The following is a 22,399-nucleotide window of genomic DNA, read 5'->3' on the forward strand; positions in this document are numbered from 1 at the left end:
CAGCAGTCTCTCCAGTGATCCCTGCTCCCTCCCCTCAGGATGATCACATTTTCCAACTGCGTCAGGAGGTTCAGTGAAGGGCGAGGGGGCAGACTTTTGGATGAAGCAGCCAGAAACGTGTGGGATTTTCTCATGGAAAGGTCTGAAGCCAAAGACAAAAACACTTTTGCCCTTTTCTTGCTCTCCATTGTGCACGAAGGATCATGGGAAAGTGGGAATCCTGGGATTCAAGGGGACCTAAACGGTCATTCAACCCAACCCCCCCCCCCCCCAGCATGCTTCTGCAGCACCCTCACCAAAGCAAGTGGATAGCTAGTGCTTGAATGCCTCCAGAGATGGGGAACTCATTACGTGCACAACCCAAGTAGTGAATTCTTCCTGGGACTATGGAGACTTTGAGAAAAGCTTTCATTGTAGCTGAAATCTGTATCCGCCACCCATCTCTCCGCACCAGTTAAACACACAGTGTGTACCCAGCATCGTTCCAGGCACATTCGCCTCAGCCGCCCGTCTGTTTGTGTTCTCTTCCTTGGAGAACCGTGGCCCCTTCGGGGAGCAGGCACTACGTTCCTGAGGCTCTGCTTCTCACCGAGCGCCTCCAGCAGAACAAAGCCAGTGGCCCCGGCATTCCTTCCGCAGTAAAATGTTTAACGCTCGCCGCCCCCTGCACCCAGGCTGGTGCTGGCTGATACCGAGGAAAGGGCGGCTGGGAAGGGGGGATTCCTACTCCAAAGTCCCTGACCTGTTTGGGGGCCGGGGGCGGGGGGAGGGAAATCATGGTTGAGAGGGGCTTGGAGGTAACACTGGCATATTAGGAAGTCTCAAAAAGATACCCAAACAGCTGTTTTCCTCCCTCTCTTCCTCTTTTCTCCTTCCCTCCTTCCCTCCCTCCCCCCCCCTCCCTCCCTCCCTCCCTCCCTCCCTCTTTCCCTCTCTCCCTTCCTCCCTTACTTTCCCACTCCCCAACCCACCTCCAACTCCGAAAGCCCAAAGCTAAGGTATGATAAACGGTCTCATTTCTCAGAGACCATCCCTGCTGCTGCATGCTGGAAGTATTGACACACTCAAAAGCAGTGGGTTTAAGATGGCAGGCGATTCTGAAAGTCACTCTGTGCTCTGGCACATTCCGATTTCATGGTGGGAGCGGAGTTTAATGTAGCTCAGCCATTAACCAGGCGGATGACCTTGAGCAAGTCACATGCCCTCTATGAACCTCCATTCCTTTGTAGATAACACTGGCAGGTTGAGTGAGATGATTGCCAGGTTCAAAATATTTAGGATTTACATGTTCAAACACTCCGCTGCTTCAACCTTATCACTCTATTGCCACCTACTGGTAAAAATATGCACTTTGCCCTTTCCCTTAAGAAAGTAAATAAAAAGGTGCTGGTGACATCTGTTTTTGCCCAAGGCTGTCAGCACCTGGAGGTTATGAAGAGTTAGGATTCTGGGTGCTGTTGCTTTCGCTGGAGATAGGCCGTTTCCATGCCTCCGCCTGTCCTGTTGGTGCCACTTCCATTTATTTGGGATGGGTTTGAACCAAGTCACTTTTACCCAAACGCCGAGGGCTGGGTAATATTTGGACAGCTGAGACCTGGTGCTTTTGGACTTGGTTGTAATGAGAAGGAAGCACACTTGGTAGAAGGTTTGTATTCCTGTGCAGAGGCACAGGGCGGTGTGGAAAAAGAAGTTGGAAGACCCATCCCAGGTCTGCCCCAAACCAGCCAGGCACTTGTGGGACTCGCCCGCCTTCTCTGACCTTAAGTCTCCCCGGGGAAGCTGAAGTCAGAGAGACTTGTGCTCGGCCAGCGTGGCTCAGGGGTAGAGTGTGGACCTGTAAACCAGGAGGTCACGGTTGGATTCCCAGTCAGAGAACGTGCCTGGGTTGCAGGCTGGATCCCTCGTGTGGGACATGCAGGGGGCAGCCGATCCATAATGTTCTCTCATCACTGATGTTTCTCTCTCTCTCCCTCTCCTTTTCTCTACAAATCAATAAAAATACGTTTTGTTTTGTTTTTTTAAAGTAGGGCCTAGAGATAGGTCTCGTTTCCAACCGTGCCCTGGCCGTGCCTGATTCCAGTGGCAAGGCCGAGGCTGCCAGCTGGGGCCTCTCATGCAGACCAGCCCCGTGAGAGCCCTGTGGTGTCTGGACTGGCAGGAATTTTCTCTTGGACACAGAACAGACAGAGCCAGGAGACATTTTCTAGAGGCTAACGCACCTCGGGTGACCTGGGTTGAGCGGCAGAGGCCCTCAGCGTGCGGGGAGGGAGTGTTGGCAAAGGAAGCGGGCGGGGGTGCTGAGCAGTGGGCAGCGGGGCCAGGCTGACACCGTCGCCCGGCAGGCTTCTGGATAGCAGCTCCCGAGCGTCTGCTTTTGGTACCTGAGGGGATTACCCGGGGCCCGCTTGATCCACATGCAGCCAGCAGTCTGCTTTCTTTCCCTCATTTTGCCCCTGATGAGAATGCCCTGGTTCAGGTTTTCCTTGGAAGCCAGCTGAGCTCTCTGTGGTGGGCCCTCCTTCTGGGGGTTGCAGAGGAGGCAAAGCTCCTGGCCAAGAGGACAGGAGGAGGGAGTGCCCCGCGCTTGGCTGCCTGAACACTCCCCGGGGCCTGGTGAGGACTAAAATGGCCTTGGAGTCCTTGCCCCGCCCAATGAGCAGATTCCTAAGCCCTTTGTCGAGGACAGCAGCGCCAACGGACGGACGGACGGATGGACGGACGTAATTGGGAAGCTCGCAGAAGCTGCTGGTCCTGTCCGCGGGACCTCATGGAGTCCCTGCTCCAGTTGGCATCAGAGCTAAAGAGAACCTACAGTCTCTTTAGGGGTCTTTCAACATGTGGAGGACAGGCAGGTATCGCCCACAGTGGTCTGCAAACTGCAGCTGGCGAGCCTCGGTTTGTTGCTCTGTTGACTAATGAGTTTGCCGACCACTGTCCTAGCAGAAGACAGACCTGCTCCCTTCCCTTGGAGGTCTGGGCCCCCATCCCAACGCCCTGGGGCTGCAAAGGGAACAGTCCTTCCATCAAGTCTGTGAGCTCAGGGCCCAGAGTTAGCGGAAGCCTCTGAGGTCACTCAATCCCCCTTCTAATCGCTCCAGCTTCACCATCAGGAGAGCGCTCCGTCCCTCTGCGGTGCCAGGGCTGGCTCAGACCTGGAAGGGCACACAGAGGGAACGGAGGGAGCCAGGGAGAGGGTAGTGCAGAGGAGACTCCGGGAGCAGAGGGGATGTGCTTCTGTTCCTCACCTTCCTCACCGCTGGAAGTACCAGGGCACACGGAGCTCTGCCTTTCCCGGGAAAAGATAAAAACTTCTCTGTTTGCCCAGTGCCTCAGGCACAAGCCCCAGAGAGTATCCCTTTTCAGGTCCACAGGCGTCAGTTACTGAGTCCTGAGGAATTTCTTACTAAACCCCCCACAGAACTGCCTCCAGGGAACCGCGCGGAGGGAAAACCTTGCTTATGTAAGGCTTCCTTGCTTTCCTTACAAGTTTCTTTACAAGCGGGGCCCTTGGGCTGTATCTTTTGTTGGCATAACCTGGTGGAATGCTTTCTGTCCAAATCCAAATCAAATGGCAAGGGTTTGGAAAGACAAAACCCGTGTAAACACACTTAACTTTCGTCAGCCAGAAAGGTGAGGGCAGGCTCTTACCTGGGCTGGCACGGGGGCTGTTCTGGCTGCTTGTGTCGGAGGCGGTGGGCCAGGGATCTGTAATAACATTTGACTGGTCAGAGCGTGAATGTTAATCTAATCGCTCTCCTCCTTCCCGTGATTCTAACCTAATAAGACATGACCAAGGCCAGACCCAAGGTAAAGCTTTGTCCTTGGGCGGTCTGAACCTGCCCCAGAGGAAGCATTGAAATGGAAAAGAAAGAAAGAAAGAAAAAGGGTTTAATTCAAAGCACTATTCCAGGTAATAATAACCCTTGTATTTCACTTGTTTTATGAAAGTACCATATTTTTATACTTCATTATTACAATAATTCTCCTCAGTTGTGCCACTCCCAAGGAGGTTAAAGTAATCCTTCAATAGACACGTCACTTAACATTGAGCAATTTGCTTAAACGGTGTTAACGTGGCATTGATGCAAAGAGCGTTAGTGCTCAGTGATTCTTAAAGGTACACAGTGGGTTATCCTTAATTACTCTGAGAGAGAATCAAATATGCTTAAGCATTCATTATTTATTGGGCAATTTCTCTGAAGCAAAGGAGGAGGGAGATGGGAGAGGTGGGGGTTCTGTAAAGAGAAATGCAAAATCCCTTTGCGGGGGAGAGGGGCCACGTAAAAACCAGCAGAGGGGAAGACCAAGCTTCATGGAGGGGCCATGGAAAACCATCAGCTTCTCTTGCAATCAGATCCATGTGCCATCCATTTCCCATTCCTGTTGTCTTTGTTATTTGGACACAAGTAAAACTAGCTAATTATAAAGACAACACATGCTTACTGTAAAAAATATACTAAGGATAGTAAGAAATCACCTGTAATGTAATGAATCCCTGTATTCGAGTGTACAGTCTATACTGGTATACAGTTTTGGCTTCTAGAGTTAGATTCCCTTTTCTGTGCTGTGTTCTCACCCACAGGACACAGTTATGAGCATGAGATGGTGCCCAGGCTGTTCTGTAGCCGCTGCTTTGACCTCCCAGGCTGTCCCAGGCTAACCTTCTGTCAGTAAGTGCACCTCGTCATCAAAATTTTAATAGCTGTATAGTAGCTCCATTACTGGTCTGATGATGGACAGTTAAACTGTTTCCGTTTAGTTTTCTATGATGAACAGCATCTGTGTCCTGGCTTCTTTATGTCCTTGGCTGGTAATTACCTGAAAATACGTTCCTGTAAGTGCGAATTCTGGGTCAGGTCTCCACACGCTTGCCATAATTGTGTGTGATCAATTTCCAGTGTGAATTGGTGAAAATGACATCGTATTGCTTAATTTGCATCTATTTTATTCCTGGTGGGGTTTGAACGTCTTTTGTTATATTTATTGGCCACTTACAGTTCTTCCGCTTTAGCTTTGCCTGGTCATGACCTTCACCCATTTTTCTTTTGCAATGTTTGTTTTCCTATTTGTAAGACTGGATTTTAGGAAGAACTTTCTCCAGACACGTTAAGGGAATTAAACCTTCAGAGACGAGATAAACGTTGGTAGACAGGGAAGTTGCATGAGGAAGGGATGGGCAGTTAGAGAAGCTGGTCTCCTTCCTGTGCAGAGTTCACCACTTCCTTCTCCTTTCTAACAGCTGTCAGAGGGTGGAGTAGGAGGTGATCAGAGCCATTACTATGCCTTGCCGTTAGGTGGTGCTCTGCTTCCTTCATTGGTCTACCCTTCCTTGTAGAGGCATTTAACAGGCTAGATTAGCTGAAGCAACCATAGAGCTTCTTAATACAAACCCGACCAGGAAAGCAATGCTGGGCAAAGCCACTCCACATTGCAGACCTGGTGGATTCAGCTGACTCTGCAGGTGGGCCTGGAGGGATTTTTCCATCTTCTCCAGAACTTTCCTCAGCCTATCTATGGATATGGTTCTCTAGGCTACCCCCCTCTGGTCCTGGGATGCAGCTCTGCAGCCTATTGACTCCAGTGGGTGCCGATAGTCTTTTGCCTCCACCTGAAGAACAGCCTCACTCCTGCCTGGGCGAGGCGGTCTCTGTCACTCTGGCTCTTGGGACCTCTTTCCCCAACCTTGAGTTGTTTCTCAGTGTCTTGTTAGCTTTGCACATTCCTGGATCAATAAGGGGCTATGATGAGGCCTTGGTGTCCAGCCCCATCTTCCTCAGAGCCCTTCCACCTACATCAGCTCCTCTTCCCCTGTCTTTTCCTGCCACAAACTTTCTACTTTCTACTAAAACCCATCCAAGTTCCTACGTCCCATCTGAGAGGCAGCTCTGTACCTCCTTGTAGAGCAAAGATGAGTCATGGACCCCAAATGCAGATTGCTCCTGTCCCACCTGCACACTTCTCACATGTCCTAAGCTGAAGCGACCTGCTACAGGGATCCTGGTGGGATGTGTCCACCAATGCAGCCCAAGAGCCTAGAACAGTGTCTGACACATAGTAGACCTCAATAAACATTTGTCGAATAAATAAAATGAATTAGATTTTACTGGAATGCCCTCATTCACAACCACTACTTAAATCTTTTGACTAAAGTCAAAATAAGAGAAAACACGAACAGAAAGCCAACCTTGATAAATACAATAACAGCAACTCAGTTGTCCAGCATCAGCAGAGTTACTCTCCCACTACAGGTGGCAGATTATTTCCAGCTCATTTGAAGAAACAGAGGGGTTATTTGTAAACTAAAGATTATATAGTTGGGATACGATATCACTGAAAGCAACTATAGCCATATATTAAGATAGGCATTCATGAAAGTATTATAGATAGATTGGTGGTTACCTGGGGCTGGAGGAAGGAGAGATTAGGGAGATACAGTGAATGACTCAGTTGGGGAATAGGGTTTGTTGTTGGGGAGAGAAAATGTCCTATTACTCATTGTTGGGGAATGATTGTACAACCTTGTGAATATACTAAAAAACCATTGAATTGTACATGTTCAATGGGTGAATTGTATGCTGGGCAAAAAGTATCTCAATCAAGTTGTTATTAAAAAAGACATAGCTCTTCACACATCAGTTTTCACTCCCTTCGGTCCTACAGAAAGTCCTTTGAGTAAGCTTTTAAAAGTCCTCTCTCCCTCCCCCCCTCCATGGTCTGGCTCCTTTCTTAGCAAATACTGGGCATTCTGCATGGATGCTCGCTCAGAGTATCTGTCTAGCAGCCTGTGGGGCAGCATGGGCGCGGGCGCTGGACGAGGATGAAGAAGGAACACTGATGGGCAGGGAGGCTCTCGTCCAAGGCCCTATCCCCCGGCCAGGAAAAATGAAGCGTTGCCAGGTTGGGAGCCACTACTTCAAGTTGCTTGTGGTTTTCCATAAGCACAGGCCCAACCTGTAATAGGATTTCCAAGCTCCCAGGGCAGCCAAGTAAATATGCCACATGTTTAATTATACATGTTAGGTGAAAGCTGTCCTCTAAGGAGACACCAGGAGCAAACAAGAAGTTACTCAGCTACTCAGAAGTCTTTGAAAGAATCAAGGCCTCCAAAAGGCAAGAGCCTGAAATTAAGAAAATGGATGGAAAATGTTTGCCATGGGAGCCCTGTTCCAGGATCCTTCCTAAGTGCTTTCTCGTTTGCTGTCAGGCATAGTGTGCCTGTGTTCATATTAACCTGAGATGAGTAAGAATAGGGTGGTGAGAAGTGTCTGTCAATCTTCAGAAATTATTTTTACTTTTTAAACATTTTTTAAAATTGATTTCAGAGAACAAGGGAGAGGGAGAGAGAGAGATAGGAACATCAATGATGAGAGAGAATCATCGATCAGCTGCCTCCTGCATGCCCCACACTGGGGATCCAGCCCACAATCTGGGCATGTGCCCTGACTGGGAATAGGTTGATGTTCAACCACTGAGCCATGCCAGGTAGGCCAAAATTATATTTATTTGGGGACTTTATTTACATAGCTTCTCCCATGAGTTGTTCATTGAATGGAATAATAATCTATTTCATAGGGCTGTTGGGAAGATTAAATGAATTAATGCATTCAGGGTGCCTGGCACATGAAAAGTGTGGACTATGTGCATTCCATTACTTATTATTATTTTTAATCCTCACCCGAGGATATTTTACCATTGAGTTTTAGAGAGAGTAGAAGAGAGAGGGAAAGACAGAGAAATATTGATGGGAGAGAAACACATTGATTGGCTGCCCCCCACATGCGCCCTGACCAGGGCCTGGTCCGGGGATGAGGTACATGCAACTGAGGTACATGCCCTTGACTGGAATTGAACCCGGTACCCTTGGGTCCGCAGGTGGACCCTATCCACTGTGGGCTCCATTACTTACTATTCATCACAGTGGGAGTTGGCTGTGTCTAATCTTGCCACCCATCCTGCTTCTGTGATCTTCATTAGCACCTGGGGTGTGGTTTATGGCAGGGAGGCCTTTTGCAAGGGGAGTCACAGGAGGGCCAGGTTGCCAGGCTCAAACCCAGCTCTGCCCCTGCCCAGCTGTGTGATTTGGGGCTGGTTTCCTCGCCTCCCTATGCCTTGGTTTCCTCATCGTCAGCACAATGGGTCAGTCAAATGAAAAGAAACCTCTACGTGATAGGGTTGTGGTGAGGATTTAATAGGCTGATATTTGTAAGATGCTCAGGAGAGTATGTTGCACATCTAAAGTGTGTGTTTATGAAATAAAAAGATGGAACAAGAGTTAGTTGGCTTTGATATGGAAAGGAAGGGCCATGCTGGGTGGCCGGACTGTTTGGAAGCTGGCGGTAAGGCTGGAAGGACAGAGTGGCACCAGGAGGGAAATATTAGGACAGATTGCTGAGGCAGCGGTGGCACTTCTGTGGAATTTCCCACCCCCCTTTCCCGAAGGGCCATGGAAGGAGGAGGTGCTGATGATCCAGGCTCCACAGATGTGGTATAGAAACAGGAGATGGGGTCACCAGCGCACCCTTCGTGTTGTGTTTGAGGTAATGCTGGGATTGCTCCCATAAACTGGTCTTTGGTGAAACCTAACGCTTCACTTAAGAAATGGATACAAGTAGCAGGACAAAAAGCTGTCAGAAAAGGAATAAAAATGTTAGCTATCTGGCTTTTCCTAAAGGGATTTGTTTTGTTTTGTTTGTTTCTAATATTTGAAAACTCCCAGGAGTTTATAATCTGTCACTTAAGACGGAACAGTGTTTACGGAGAACCTCCTATGCCTTCAGCTGAGCTTCTGGAGAAATGGGGATTTTGTAACGGGAAAGTTTCGTGTGATCTCCTACCTTCGAAAGTATAACAAAGGACCTATTTTTGAATCTATTTTAAACCCTTTCTATATATCAATAGTTTGCTTATTAGCTCTTAGCTTGATCCTAAACTATTCTTATTGGGCTCACAGTTACCCTTTAAAACTGGGAGAACATATACCCCTGGCCCAGGTCTCAGGCTTTCCCCCCTCCCTCAGCTCCACAGGTGAAGAAGGCACTCCACAGGCGTTCAGACTGAGGGCTAATCTAAGAGCCAGACTCCCGCTTTCTTGCACTGGAAACACACAGTGTACCTACTGACCCAGCTGCTGGCTCCTGTGGCCCGCAGGCTGTGGTCTGGGGCTGCTGGTGGCTTCGCCTGCCGGTGGGGATGGCTTGGGCAAGGTGGTGTGGGAGCCTTCTGCAGAGGTGGTCCCCGGTACCTGCATCAGGGTCCCTGGCTGTGCGGTTGTCCCTGGAACTGATGGTTTCTGAGAGGCTTTTGTGGTCTCATCTGTAAAAAAAAAAAAAAAAGAAATTACACTGGGGCCTATCAAATAGCCAGTAGACCCCTCAGGACAGATATACAATAAAAGTTTATTGGACACCAGCTTGTGGGCAAAGACCTGAGCTAGCGGCTGTGGATGGCGGAACTCACCTGCCCTACAGGATGGAGCAATCAACCAATACACAAACCAAAGAGTGAAGAACAACAAAGTAATTAAAGACAGTTCAGACCTCAGAGACGTGGATAAGGCAGAACATGATTCATTGCTAGAGGCAACGGTCATAAACATACTTCTTTGATATTTCAATTACATTGGTCCAGGGATAAAAAGTACTCTAGTGTTCACTATCACTCACTTTTAGAGAATGCATTCTAGATTGCCAGTTCATGACTAGTCAGCTAACTCCTCTGGGCCTCAGTTTCCTCATCTGTCCAGTGAAGTAAGAGAACTAGTTAGATTGTAAGGATCATGTTGATTCGGCTAACCTGTGGTCTTCATCCGTGTGAGACACATTAGATTGCTTTTACACAATTTTAAATGAGTGTGTTTGTTACTACTCTGGCGGCCCTGAGAGTATTTCTGAAGGTTTAGGGCAAGGGGACATGTGACTACCCACTGGGCATTGGGAACTGTCTTCAGAAGCATGGGTTTGTGTCGGAAGGAGACACAAAAGGGTCCCACAAAGTGAAAAGCACCCCAGTCCTGGAAGGACAACAGAACCCTCGAAAATGCCCGGTGGGTCCCATGGGGGTTATGCCAGCTTCTCTATCTGCCCATCTGTATTCTCTGACAGTTCTGGAGGCCAGAAGCTGGAAACTGGTGTCATCCTGGCTGAGCTCAAGGGGTCAGCAAGACTGAGCTTCCTTGGGAGGTTGTTGAGTAGAATTGGTTTCCCACCTCTTCCATGTTCTGGTGGCTGCTGGCATTCCCTGGCTTGTGACCACACTACTCCAACCTTAATGGCCGGTGTCCTCAGTGTTCTCTGCTCCACCTCGGTGTGTGAGTGTGTCAGATCTCCCTCTAGCTCACTGTTATAAGGATATGTGTGATTGCATGTAGGGCCCACCCAGATAATTCAGAATAAGCTCCCCATCGCAAGATCCTTAGCTTTATCCCATCTGCAATGCCCACTTTTGCCATGTAACATTCACAGTTTCCAGGGATGAGGACATGGGTAACTTTGGGGTAGGGTGGGTGGGGGGGTACATTTCAGCCCACCACAGCATGCTAGCTCTAGCCTTAACTTGGCTCCCGGTTGGTGTGTCTCAGGTACACAGACCAGCAGGCATAGGGGGTAACGTCTGAGATAGAAAGGTGATGCACTCTGTGGGAACCACCCAACTTCCTCTTTGACATTGTGCAGTGAGTGCGCAGGGAAACTGTCTACCATAGCCCAGGCCAGCTGTGCAGAGGGATCCACTGCCCCGCACTGGTATTCCCTACCCTGACACTGTCACCTCCTGCGCCAGTCAAAGCACAGACTTGGGGGAGCAGTCAGCAAACGGCACCCGCCCTGCTATGGGGCTGGAGTCCGGTCATCTGGTCTACGCCTGCGGGCACCGGCCTGTCAAGGCAGGAAGCAGATCCTTTCTCCAGCCTGTCCCGCCTCTAAGTCTGCCTAGGCTGTGCCAGACAAATTGCTAAAGAGCTGGCAGCAGCTCTGGGGTTCGGCCAGTGTTCACGCCATCCTTGGGCAAAACCGAACCTGTGTTTTATGGCATTTCCATGACTTTAGAGGAATTGCGCTCTCATAACAAGTCTTTGGGGAGTTTCTAATCTCTCTAAAGTTCTCCTCGGTCTCACCCTCTGGTGAGCGCTACCCTCTTTAATGCCTCTTAGGGAGGAGCAGCCCCAGGTCCAGCCTGCTGCATAGAGGAAAAAGCCCTAATAGAATCGTCTATTTTATCAGATGGGATATAATTATTATGTTGGAGAGAAAGATATAAATAAACTGACAGTACACTTTACTTGCAAATTATGATTCAAACACTCACCTGTTTTTATTGAGCTCAGAGGAGCTCGAGGCTCTGCCAGGGGTCCTCAAACTTTTTAAAGTGGGGGCCAGATCACGGTCCCTCAGAGAGCTGGAGGGCCGGACTATATGAACTACTAATTCCTACTGTAACACCTCGGCTGCGCTCACTGCCCAAAAAACCTGGCGGGCCGGATCAGACTCCTCTGCGGGCTGCATGTGGCCCGCGGGCCGTAGTTTGAAGACGCCTGCGTCTAGCCAAATAGCAGCTGTTTGTCTCTGCCTGGCGAGCAGCGTTTAAATCTAAGCAATGCCTGTCCAGCAGGAGCTGTGCGGCCAAATCAGGGGGCTTTCTGTTTTCTGAGTGAGAGAATGTCCCGGGGAAGAAGGCTGTGATGCTTTGAGAGGTCATCCTAACCTGATTTACCTGTTAACGCACATTCCTGGGGAGGTGAGGGAGTGTTTTATAGGGGCCTGCTGAGACCTGAGCAGCTGCTGGCCTCACTTCACCGTCTCTTCTGCTTTCCAACGCTGCTACAGGAATCTCATCGTGTAAGGAAGAGTAGCAACAAAGAGGCCACGCTTTTACGATTCTCACTGGATGTTTTCTTTGAGTTGGGGACCTCACTGCAGGTGAGACTGGTCCATAGGAGGTGTTTGATGTAATGATTATTGAGTAAATGAATACATAATGAATGAATGAACTTAACTTTTCCCACTATGACAACTCTACAAGATCTTATAGTAGGATAGTACTGCCCAGTGGCAATGTCATGGAAGACAGAGAAGGTTTGGTAGCGGGGACAAGTGACATCAGCAGTACTTGACTTGATGCTCTAACTATGGCTCTTCCTCATTTTCAATGTACGTGCCAGGAAGCCCGCCTGTCTGCTCCGCACTCCTCTTGGATGTCAGTGACTCAGGCACGTGGAATAAGTACTTGCCAGAAGTAGATGGTGGTGAGCTGGGCCTTGGCGCTTGGGGTATACAGAGTTTTGGAAATGACCTCTGATGTGGAGTATGTAGAAACCCGATGGATTTTATAACCTAAGCTGCCAATTGGCTGTAGAGTCTCTCCCCTTCACCTCTCTCCCCACTCTTTGCCTTCTCTGAGGGGTGCAGTCAGCGTTGGAGTGTGGCATGGGGCAGTCGGAGTGGTGCCCTGAGGCAAGGCATTAAAAACAGCGCCTCATCGGGAAGTGGGGGCCACAGGCCCCCTGCCTCAGGACCTGTGGAGTCCAGGTGACTGCACAGAGGAAACACTTGGTCCTGGGTAGCTACCTTCGCAGGCTGTCCGGGTTCCCTGTGGTCTGGATTCTGGCTGAGGCCTGGAGCTGAGCCAGAAGGCCCTGGTGCCCATTCTAAATGAGGGCAGTGCCCCTGACCTTCCCACAGGGGGTCAGGGAGCATTCGATTAGAATCTGGCCATCACCAGCCCCACCTCACCGGGGCCGGTCAGCAGACGGAAAGGACCAGAAGAGTTGGGGTTAGTAGCCACTATTTGGGCCTCGCCCTTCCTCCTGGCCTCGCCCTTCCCAATCCATGGGAGGGAACTTCCAGGGACTGGCTCACCACGACTGCAGGGGCCTGCGGGAGGGAGGCGGGCCTCTCTCTTCTCTGGTCTTGCTGAGCCCCAGCACCCACCAGCCACCTGGTGCGCTGCGGAGGCAGGCTTGCAGGACAAGTTTTGGAGAGTATCCTTGGAGTGTGGAAGTATTCTCCCTCTCAGTGTAAAAACAGGGGGTACTGCCGAAACTGGTTTGGCTCAGTGGATAGAATGTCAGCCTGCAGACCGAAGGGTCCCAGGTTCGATTCTGGTCAAGGGCATGTGCATTGGTTGCGGGCACATCCCCAGTGGGGGTTGTGCAAGAGGCGGCTGATGGATGTTTCTTTCTCATCGATGTTTCAGGCTTTCTATCTCTCTCCCTTCCTATCTATAAAAATAATCAATTATATATATATATATATATATGGTCCCTAAAGTTGGGGGGCTTGCTTGAACATAGGGATTGTTTCTGAAGGGGTGGGTGCAGGGCTGAGAAGGCCAAAGGAGATGGGAAGGTAAAGGTGACCTCACCCTGTCCTTGCTCCCCTCGAACCCCTGAGAGGAAGAAGACAGCCTCAGTCACTCCCGTGGCTCTGCAGAGCGGCTGCCGAGCCCAGGGGCGGACCTGACTCAGAGGAAGAGGGGGGCCCAGCTTCAGGCCCAGTAGCAGGGGACCACCGTGCAGCCGAGCACCATCCTCTGGCCCCAGATGTGTCCACAGGTGTCACCTCCCAGAAGTCACGGAGAACTGCTGGCCTCGATGAGACAACAGAGAGGCCAGGGACGCTCTCCCTCCATCAGCTGGTCAGCCTTTATGCCCCCTATTCCTCCTCTGCGCCCACACCAAAAGAGGACAGGAGCCAGGTCAGACATGGTCCCTGAGCCACCACGGTGTGCTGCCAGCGTGGGGATAGGGGTGGGGCGCGGCTGTCTCCTTGCACTTCAACCAGAACAAGGCTAGATTGCCAGAAACATTAGGTGTCATTAAAGATAGAGTTGGAGAAGTAACTGGGGGAGCAGGGGACAGGGGATGAAAACCAGTTGCTATTTGTATGCCAAGGCCTCTCAGATCAAGGCTCCTTATAGACACTGTTATTAGCACAAACATACAGATGAATAGTATAGAGAGAGGTTTCTGGAGCCACACTGTCTGGGTTGGATTCTCAGCTCTGCCACTCACTAGCTGTGTGACCAAGGGCAGGTTACTAAGCTACTCTGGGCTGTATTTTCCTTAAACTGTAAATTAGGGCTAAGAATAGTACCTACCCATGGTGGCATTGGGGCGATTGAATGCAGTAATCAGCTCTGGGAACTGTGCCTGGCACACACAGCACATGTTCGATAAATGCCAGCTTCTCACACTATTGTTACGCCATGTTCTCCTTAAGTCCAGGAACAAAATAGGCCAGCCCAGCAAGTTTCTGGGAGCAATGCAGAAATCCCATTATAAAGCAACGCACCGGTTCTCTCTGTGTGGGAAATCAAAGAACCCGCACAGACACACCGCTGCAGAGCACGCTTCCCGCTCTCACACAGAAACTAGAAAAAGGCGTTTTCTTGGCCTGAGGGCTACCAGTACCACCTTTGTGGTTTACCTGATGCTAGGCCGCAGCCTCAGAGGCAGTGTGTCTGTGGCCTGGGTTATTCAGATTCGCTGTTTGCTCTTATCTCCTAAGCCACATCCTTCCCTTCCCTTCATTTCACACCTACGGGAAGACAGCCTTTCCCCTTTCAGATGCCTGGGAATAGTTCCAGACAGAAGGCCATGTCATCTTCAAAAGTAATGCTACAATAAAATTCAAGGCGGCAGCATTGATGTCTGAATGAACGACACAAAGAGAGACAATCTTGGAATTGGGAAAACAACAAAGAGCCTCATTTCTCTGCCCCAGCTCTCCCAACCCATTGATTTCTGGGCCCATCTTCCTGGCATCTGTTAAAATATTACTGAAGTCAGTGGACCTTGCCCAGTTAAGATGTTAATTTCTACATTATCTCCTAAAACACAACATTGCATGTTTACGAACTTGGAAGATTTAGATGAAATCGCTTCTGAATACTTGCCTGCGATGACAGCTGGGCTTTTAGCTGATGAATATGTAAGAGCTGATGGGTAGGTTACGCCCTTTTGGGGTTTACCTTCTGCAAAAGAGAGAGAAAAGATTTATTTCTAGGCTTTGGATGGCTCTGTTTTGATAAGCTGCTCCCCTCCTTCCAATTAGTCTTTCTTGAGTTCAATAAAATCAGTCCGTCTCCCCCGTGCCGAATTATTGATTACGGTACGAAAGTCAAGTGGCATTTTGCTTTCCTGGATGGCTTGTACTTTATTAATATTCAAAAGGAAGCAATGAAACCTCCGTGACTGAGTCCACATGAGCATCCACTGTTTTGCCCATGAGGATGTGACATGGAAGCTGAAGTTTTCATACACGTGGCTTTGAATGTTTAATTGGGTCAGGAGACAGATGTGAAAACATTCCCCATGCCCCTCGTCAGATGCTGGAGTGCTCTGGCCACAGGCTGGCTATGCCTGACTGGCTGCCTCTCACTTTCATGGACCCTGAGGGATCCATTTGAATTCCCTGGCCCTCCAGAAACCTGGAAGTAGGGAGATGGAAATGTAGATCAGCCTTGACAATAAGCAGAAGTTGCCCACATAGGGAGAGAAAGTTAGATGCCAGGCAAGAAGAAGGAATGCTAATGTATAATATAGTAGGGAAATAATGGAGACAGAGAGAATAAGACCACCCTAGCTGGTTTGGCTGATAGAGTGTCAGCATGTGGATTAAAGGGTCCAGGGTTCAATTCTGATTAAGGGCACATGCCTGGGTTTTGGGTCCGATTCCCAGTGGGGGGCGTGTAGGAGGCAGCCGATCAACGATTCTGTCTAATCATTGATGTTTCTATCTCCCCCTCTCCTTTCCTCTCTGAAATCAATAAAAATCCTATCTAATAAGGATTATACTAATTGATATAATATACTAATTAATATACTAATTGACCCTCTTGCCATCACAAAAGATGGGGGTGCCCACAGCCAATAAAGAGGGAATATGCTAACTGACTTCCCCGTCCTCAAAGATGGCAGCGCCCAGTCCCCATGAGCCTGCCTCTAGAGTCCCCCAGTCTCCTCAGCCCCCAAGCCACCCAGGGCCAGCCCAAGGCACAGGCAAGCCTCAGATGGCAGCTGCCCAGCTGCCCACGGTCACCCAAGGCTAGGTAACCAGTGGCAACAGCAGAGGTGTGATGGGGTGTCGCCTTCCCCTGATTGCCATGTCACCTCCTGCCCCTGAGGGCTCTCAGACTGTGAGAGGGGGCAGTCTGGGCTAAAGGACCCCCCCCCCTTTCCAGTGTATGAATTTTCATGCATCGGGCCTCTAGTATATTTAAAGAAGAAAAGAAAACAAGACCAATCAGTGACAGGGGCTGGGTAAGGAAGTACCAAGCCAGATAGGACTGGAAATTGCCCTCTGTCTTCCCCCACCATGAGGTCATGCCCGAAATTCCACCAGGAAACAGAAAGTGTCCCTGGAATGTAGAAGCCCCCCAAAGGCAGGCACTTTGTCTCATAAGTGTTTGTTATCATTGGCCAAAAGGGTTTTCCGTTATATGTCAGGAGATGGAATGAAGGGATGTGGAAGTTGAGATTTATAGGGAATAATCTCAGCAGATTGATTTGCTCATGGAATTAATTTTTCTTTTAAACCTCTATTGGGATTCTTGGATTGCAGGCTAAATACTTTAGATCAAAATACTCTTATTTGGCCAGGAGCTACTTGGTAAACACCTATGAGGAGATTATATTTCTCTCCATACTCAACAAATTTGTATTCCAGACATAGCCTTTTCATAAGTCCTCTATTCTGATTCTTTGTGACGAGGCAAACCTCATAGCACTATGGTTGATGGCTTTCTGCTCTCTGACTTAGGAAGCAGTCTAACTTGTATCCTAAGGGTGCAGCAGGGAGGAGGGGTAGTTCTTTCTATAAAAATACTATCTAATGCATGTGGAAGAAATGACAGAATTAGAACAACTATAATTACTAATATAATTCTTGCTGCAGCAAGGGTCAATAGATGTTTACACCACTGAGTGATTTGTTGGGAAACAAGCTATTCATGCTGTTTCGAAGTATCACCCTGCAGATTGCTTATTAATTGTGAGGTATTTTCAGCATGGAGAGGGAAGGTAACATATCCAATTAATCAAATTTAGCCTCACCAATAACTGGCCACATCGCCATTATGTGCCTTCTGATAGGGTCATTGTGATAGGGCATAATTATATGCTATGAGGCTACCTGTCTCGTATCCTTGCCAAAATATTTAACCTGAATTCAACCAGGAGGAAACAATTGGAGATGTTTATGGTCCAGATTGTGGGACATACTACTAGTCAACTGGCTGGGACTTCAAAAATGTCATTTGCTGTTCATGACCAAAAAGGTAATGTATTGAGATAGTTCTAGATTGAAGGACACCAAATAGACATAACAGCTAAATGCAATGGATGATCTTTGGACTGTTGATCCAAAAAAGGAATAAATTATTCTGAAGACTATTTTAGGACAATTGGATACAATTGAATAGGAACTATTTATTATATAATATTGCATCAATGCTAATTTTTCAGATATGGTATTGGTTATTTAGGAAAATGTTCTTGCTCTTGCAATATGAGTGTTGAAGATCAAGTGTCATGATGCCTGCCTGTTTTAGACAAAATACAGGTAGATGATAGGTAGACAAACAGATAAGGTAAATATAGCAACTTATTAACAATTGGTGAATCTTGGTAAAGGGGAATCTAGATACTCATTGTATTATTCTTTGATTTTTTCTGTAAATTAAAAAAAATGCAAAATAAAAGGTTAGATTGGTGCTCGACTGGCATGGCTCAGTGGTTGAGCATTGACCTATGAACCAGGAGGTTGTGTGCTGGAAGCCAGTTCCAACATGTCATAATTGCAAGAGTTTCATCGAAAGGTTGGGATTTGGGGACTCAACAAGGGCTGAGTCACACATGTTATCACCTGTTGGGGATGGCTGAAGGCATTTCCCCAAACCTGAAAGGGATGCATAAATTGATTGCTTGCTGTCAGACAGCTCAGGGTATCTTAATCTACATGTTATTGCCTCCTGTTGGCCAAACACCTGAACAACCAAAGGCAATTCCCCATACTGGCAATGAATTCTGTACCTATCCCTACCCTTCGATGTGTATATCTCCACCTTGCCTTAGGACAAATTGTGCTAATAAAAAGCAAGGGGTCCTTAGATGAGGAGAACTTGATCTTAATCTTTAGCCAAGCTCCTCTGCCCCTCCCAAATGCCTTTCAAAATTGTTTCATCTCTGGACTATTGTTTAATTTATGCACAGCCCCTTCTCTAGGTTTCCAGAACCCTTCTAGATGCCGGATTAAGACCACTGGCATTAGTCGTGCAGAGGGCATGTGGGAGGCAGCCGATCAATGATTCTCTCTTTCATCATTTATGTTTATGTATCTCTCTCCCTCTCCCTTCCTCTCTGAAATAAATAAAAACATATTTTTAAAAAAAGGTTAGGTTGGGAAAATTCACAAATATAATAAAAAAAGGGGGGGGGGAATCATGATAATATAAATATACTTGCTTACCTTTTCACTGTGAAATTGTACTAGTCACTAGCTCACCGACATTACCTCTTTGGAAAAGGGGAGAAAAGTGAAAATGATTTTCTACAAAAATCCAAAAGAGCTAGATAGTGAGGACTGATTGACTAGTGCAACAGTTACTAAATAAAAACAAATCTCGAATTGTTGCTCAGTTCTTTAAGAGCCCATGTCCCTAACTGTTCATTTACCAGAATTCTCTAGGAATAAGGTTCTAGATCTGAGATTCATTTGGCCTAACAAAAGGAATAGTTAAAAAAAACACACCCAAGTTATTAGATGTAATTCACTTAATTAAAAAGTTTGATTGGGCTTACAGATAGCTGCAGTGTGTTTAACATGAGTAATTGCAGCCTTTCAATATTTCCAGGCTGCAGTGATTTATCACTGTAATTATAATTCATTGTCTCATGATCCTAATTATGAGAAGAACTAATCCTTCAGGTTTTATGAAATGAGGTGGGCCATGAATTAAAACTAACAGCACATTGGAAAGAGCACATTTTGTACCAAGAGGTTACTGAACCCCAAGCACCTGTGTTGGCGCATCCCCGCAGAGTGAGGGCATACCTGAGACGACGAAGGATTCTCTCCAATGGGGCAGGGATAAGGACTGGACGCCATTGGAGTAACTCCCTCTGTAGCCAGACTGGCCAGCTACTTTCTGAACAAGTACTTTCCCTCCTGAATTATCGAGCACACCACTGTGAAGAGAAAATAAATTTTTTGAAGAAAGAACAGAATATTGTTTGATGTGGTCAATAGAATACCAAACCAGCCTGTCTTTATTTAGAGATAGGAGAGCAGTGAGATTAAGAAAAGGATCACTTTAGCCAAGGCTGATTTGGCTCAGTGGATAGAGCGTCGGCCTTTGTACTGAAAGGTCCCGGGTTCGATTCCGGTCAAGGGCATGTAATTGGTTCTGGGCACATTCCCAGTAGGAGGTATGCAAGAGGCAGCTGATTGATGTTTCTCTCTCATCGATGTTTCTAACTCTCTATCCCTCTCTCTTCCTCTCTGTAAAAAATCAATAAAATATATTTTTTTTAAAAAGAAAAAGGGTCACCTTGACTTGCAGTTTCCCCCTCCCCCCAAGAACCGTGCCGCCTTCTTATGGCCCAGAATCCACCTCCCACCTCTGATGTCCTTCTTTTTCTTATTACAGGATCTGATTGTTCAGTCAGGAATTTCTCTTTACTACGCCTCAAATTTCTTTTCCCTGGTTTACTCATTCCCATTAATTCTTTCTTTTTGATGTTGTTAATCCTCACCCAAAGATATTTTTCTATTGATTTTTAGAAAGAGTGGAAGGAAGAGAGGGAGAGGAAAGAGAAGAACATCTATGTGAGAGAGACATCAGATGCCTATTGTGTTGGCTGTTGTCATTTTTTTATTTGACAGTCAGGGAAAAGAGGTCAGTGTTCCTGACTAAATAGTCAGGTTTTGGAAGTTTTAAAAATTCTGCACACATCCCTATTAGGCCGGGATCTAACCTGCAATCCAGGTACATGCCATTGACTGTGAATCGAATCCACAACCCTTCCGTGCACAAGCCGACACTCTAACCAATTAGCCATACCGGCAAGAGCCCCATTTGTTCTTTTATAAGTAAAACCTCTTTCCTGACAATTTCCAATTTCGTTGTGTGACATCACAGAATGAATCCAGTTATTTCAAAGGGTATGGTATGATGTTTTTAAAAGCAAATTATTCCTTTTATTTTGAGCCAGAAAGGTGTGTAGCTAAGTTAAGCCTTTTAAAAGAGTCCTCCAACACAAGGAATTGTTTATTTATTTTCTAGGTTTTGAAGGTTTTGGATCCTGACATGACGTAACTGTGTGAGACAGACGCTCAGTTCAGGTTTCTGAATATCATTTATGTGTGCCAGGAGATGAAAAAGGTTGAAAGTAGCTTGTCATGTATGGTATCTCCTTGGGTCCCTCAGCAAACCTATGCGTTGTGGAGTGGAGCGAATATGTTTTTCCCAGATGGTAGAAACAGACTTAGAGAGGTCGAGTGACTCCAGATTAACTATTACGTTTCAAGGCAGGGATTTGAATCCAGGTCTTGGTGACCTGGAACCCTGGGTCTGTCCCACTGGTCACAGTGACCTCTTGGGTTCAAAAACACAGGTACCTCCTGGCACAAACTCATGTCCTGGCAACCTGCTGTCTCTTCTCTCAGGAGCGCTCAGAATCCCTTCCCTCACCTCTCCCAGCTGCAGCTGGGCCGGTCTCTGCGCCTGACAGATGCCGGTTCTCTCTCCCGTGTCTCAATGTTTGCTCTGAGAACCTGGCTCCCACTTCTGCCTCACTGGATCCCTAACACCATCTTCCTCACCGAGATTGACACGACTTCCCTAAGCCCCTTCCTAGCAACACCTTACATCCTGTCTCCCAGTTGAGACTCTGAGTTCCTTTGGTCTCCCAGCTAGATTGGAAATTCTCGTACGGGAAGGACCATGTTTCATGTGTCTGTTTTAGAAGGCCTGTCAATGGTGTGTGGGTTCTGCTTGCCAAAGCCCACTGGTAAGCTTTAGGATTGTGGGAGCTGGTTCATTTCACATCAGTAGCTTGAAATCAGATACGATGGGAGTATTTATACCACCCAAGTCGGTAAATCAACAACCCCAACCTTTTCGGAGAGCCGGTGGTTAAACATTTACCAGCACATACCGGTGGTGTATCCGGAAACTTCTAATTATTAAAAGAAATTATCCCGTGGTCCCTTTACTCATAATTAACGGAGGACATAAAAATAACTTATGGTTTTTATTTTCCCCCAGAGAAATGATTCTGCTCTTGGATTTATATTCCATTGTGTGGACGAAGTGTGTGTGTGCACACTCCCTGTAGCTGCCACAGAGTGAGGGAGGGGGCCCTGCTGGGCCTTCCTGGGGCCTCCAGGGTTCTCACAATGGATTGTGAACGTTACGTCAGACTGCAAACCCAGACAAGGGGAGAGGTGCAGGTGTAGACCTACTGCGCTCCCATGAGGGGCTCCATGAGGTGTTCCGGGACTACAATAGGAGAGAGTGAGCCTCATCTTGTGGGCTGAACCAGAGGCTGAGGACATTCTCCCAGAGAGGGCAGATCCTGGGAGGCTCCAGCAGTTCAGGGAGGCGGATGTACCAGCCACTTGACCACCACGGGAGATCCTGGGGGAGGGTCGGAGCCTGCAGCGTATCCCCTGGGCTCTGGGCTGGAAGTCGTGGGCATGACTTCTAATCCTGAGTGTGCAACTCAGCAATTTAATGAACCGCCCTGTGCTTCTGCTCCTCTTCTAACAAATGGGGATGCTAGCAGCCTCCTGGGTTGAGATGATGCTAAAAGGCGAGGATTACAGTGCAAAGGAATACTGCCCTTCTGATGGCATCTTTGGTGAGGTCACATTAAGTCGCAGGGCTCTGTCCTGCATAGGAAACACGGAAAAGCAAGAGAGTGCAGGAGTGGTCGGCGGAAACCAGAAACCAGTGCCAGCCATCTCAGATCACAGCTGGAAAAACACAAGCACCTAAGACAGGCTCAGCCTCTGCGACAGAGGTCAGTGTCTACACAGCCGCAGCCGGGAGAGAGCTGATGTGGTGGAGCTGTGGGCACGCCCACGGGCGTGAAGGATGAATGAGCATGCACACGTGTGCAGATAGATATGTTTGGGAGGCATGCACGTGTGTATTCGTGCACGTGCAGGCGTGTCTATAAATCTTTACATACCTGTTTTGGCATGAAATTGACTTCAGAGTGAAAGCAGAATATTTTTATTCCATAGTCTGGAGTTAAGAAACCGCATTTAGTGTGGTTTCTCTTTAATATCCCTCTACCTGTCTCTAATAGAGGCTCCATCATCCTGTCACATTGAACGATCGGTTAATTCCTTATCTCTCTGCAGCGATGGGAAAAAGAGGAGTACGGCCAACAAAACCC

At 47.9% G+C, this 22,399-nt stretch overlaps 1 protein-coding gene across 4 annotated transcripts in view; it reads right to left on the minus strand.

Annotated features, from left to right (window-relative positions):
* The window catches only part of VIT (vitrin), an 84,307-nt gene that overhangs the window by 24,821 nt on the left and 37,087 nt on the right, over nucleotides 1-22,399 (minus strand). For 3 of the 4 annotated variants that reach the window (XM_045580523.1, XM_036434763.2, XM_045580524.1), the window contains exons 5-8: nucleotides 19,047-19,180; nucleotides 14,890-14,967; nucleotides 9,121-9,312; nucleotides 3,649-3,705 (exon numbers count right to left, since the gene is read on the minus strand). In XM_045580523.1, the coding sequence (XP_045436479.1) occupies nucleotides 3,649-3,705; nucleotides 9,121-9,312; nucleotides 14,890-14,967; nucleotides 19,047-19,180 (461 nt within the window). Of the gene's footprint in view, nucleotides 1-3,648; nucleotides 3,706-9,112; nucleotides 9,313-14,889; nucleotides 14,968-19,046; nucleotides 19,181-22,399 lie in introns of those variants that run through there. The other variant, XM_045580525.1, reaches the window with a different exon arrangement.

This window comes from Pipistrellus kuhlii, unplaced genomic scaffold (assembly GCF_014108245.1).
Source record: "Pipistrellus kuhlii isolate mPipKuh1 unplaced genomic scaffold, mPipKuh1.p scaffold_m20_p_13, whole genome shotgun sequence".
Taxonomy (NCBI): Eukaryota; Metazoa; Chordata; class Mammalia; order Chiroptera; family Vespertilionidae; genus Pipistrellus; species Pipistrellus kuhlii.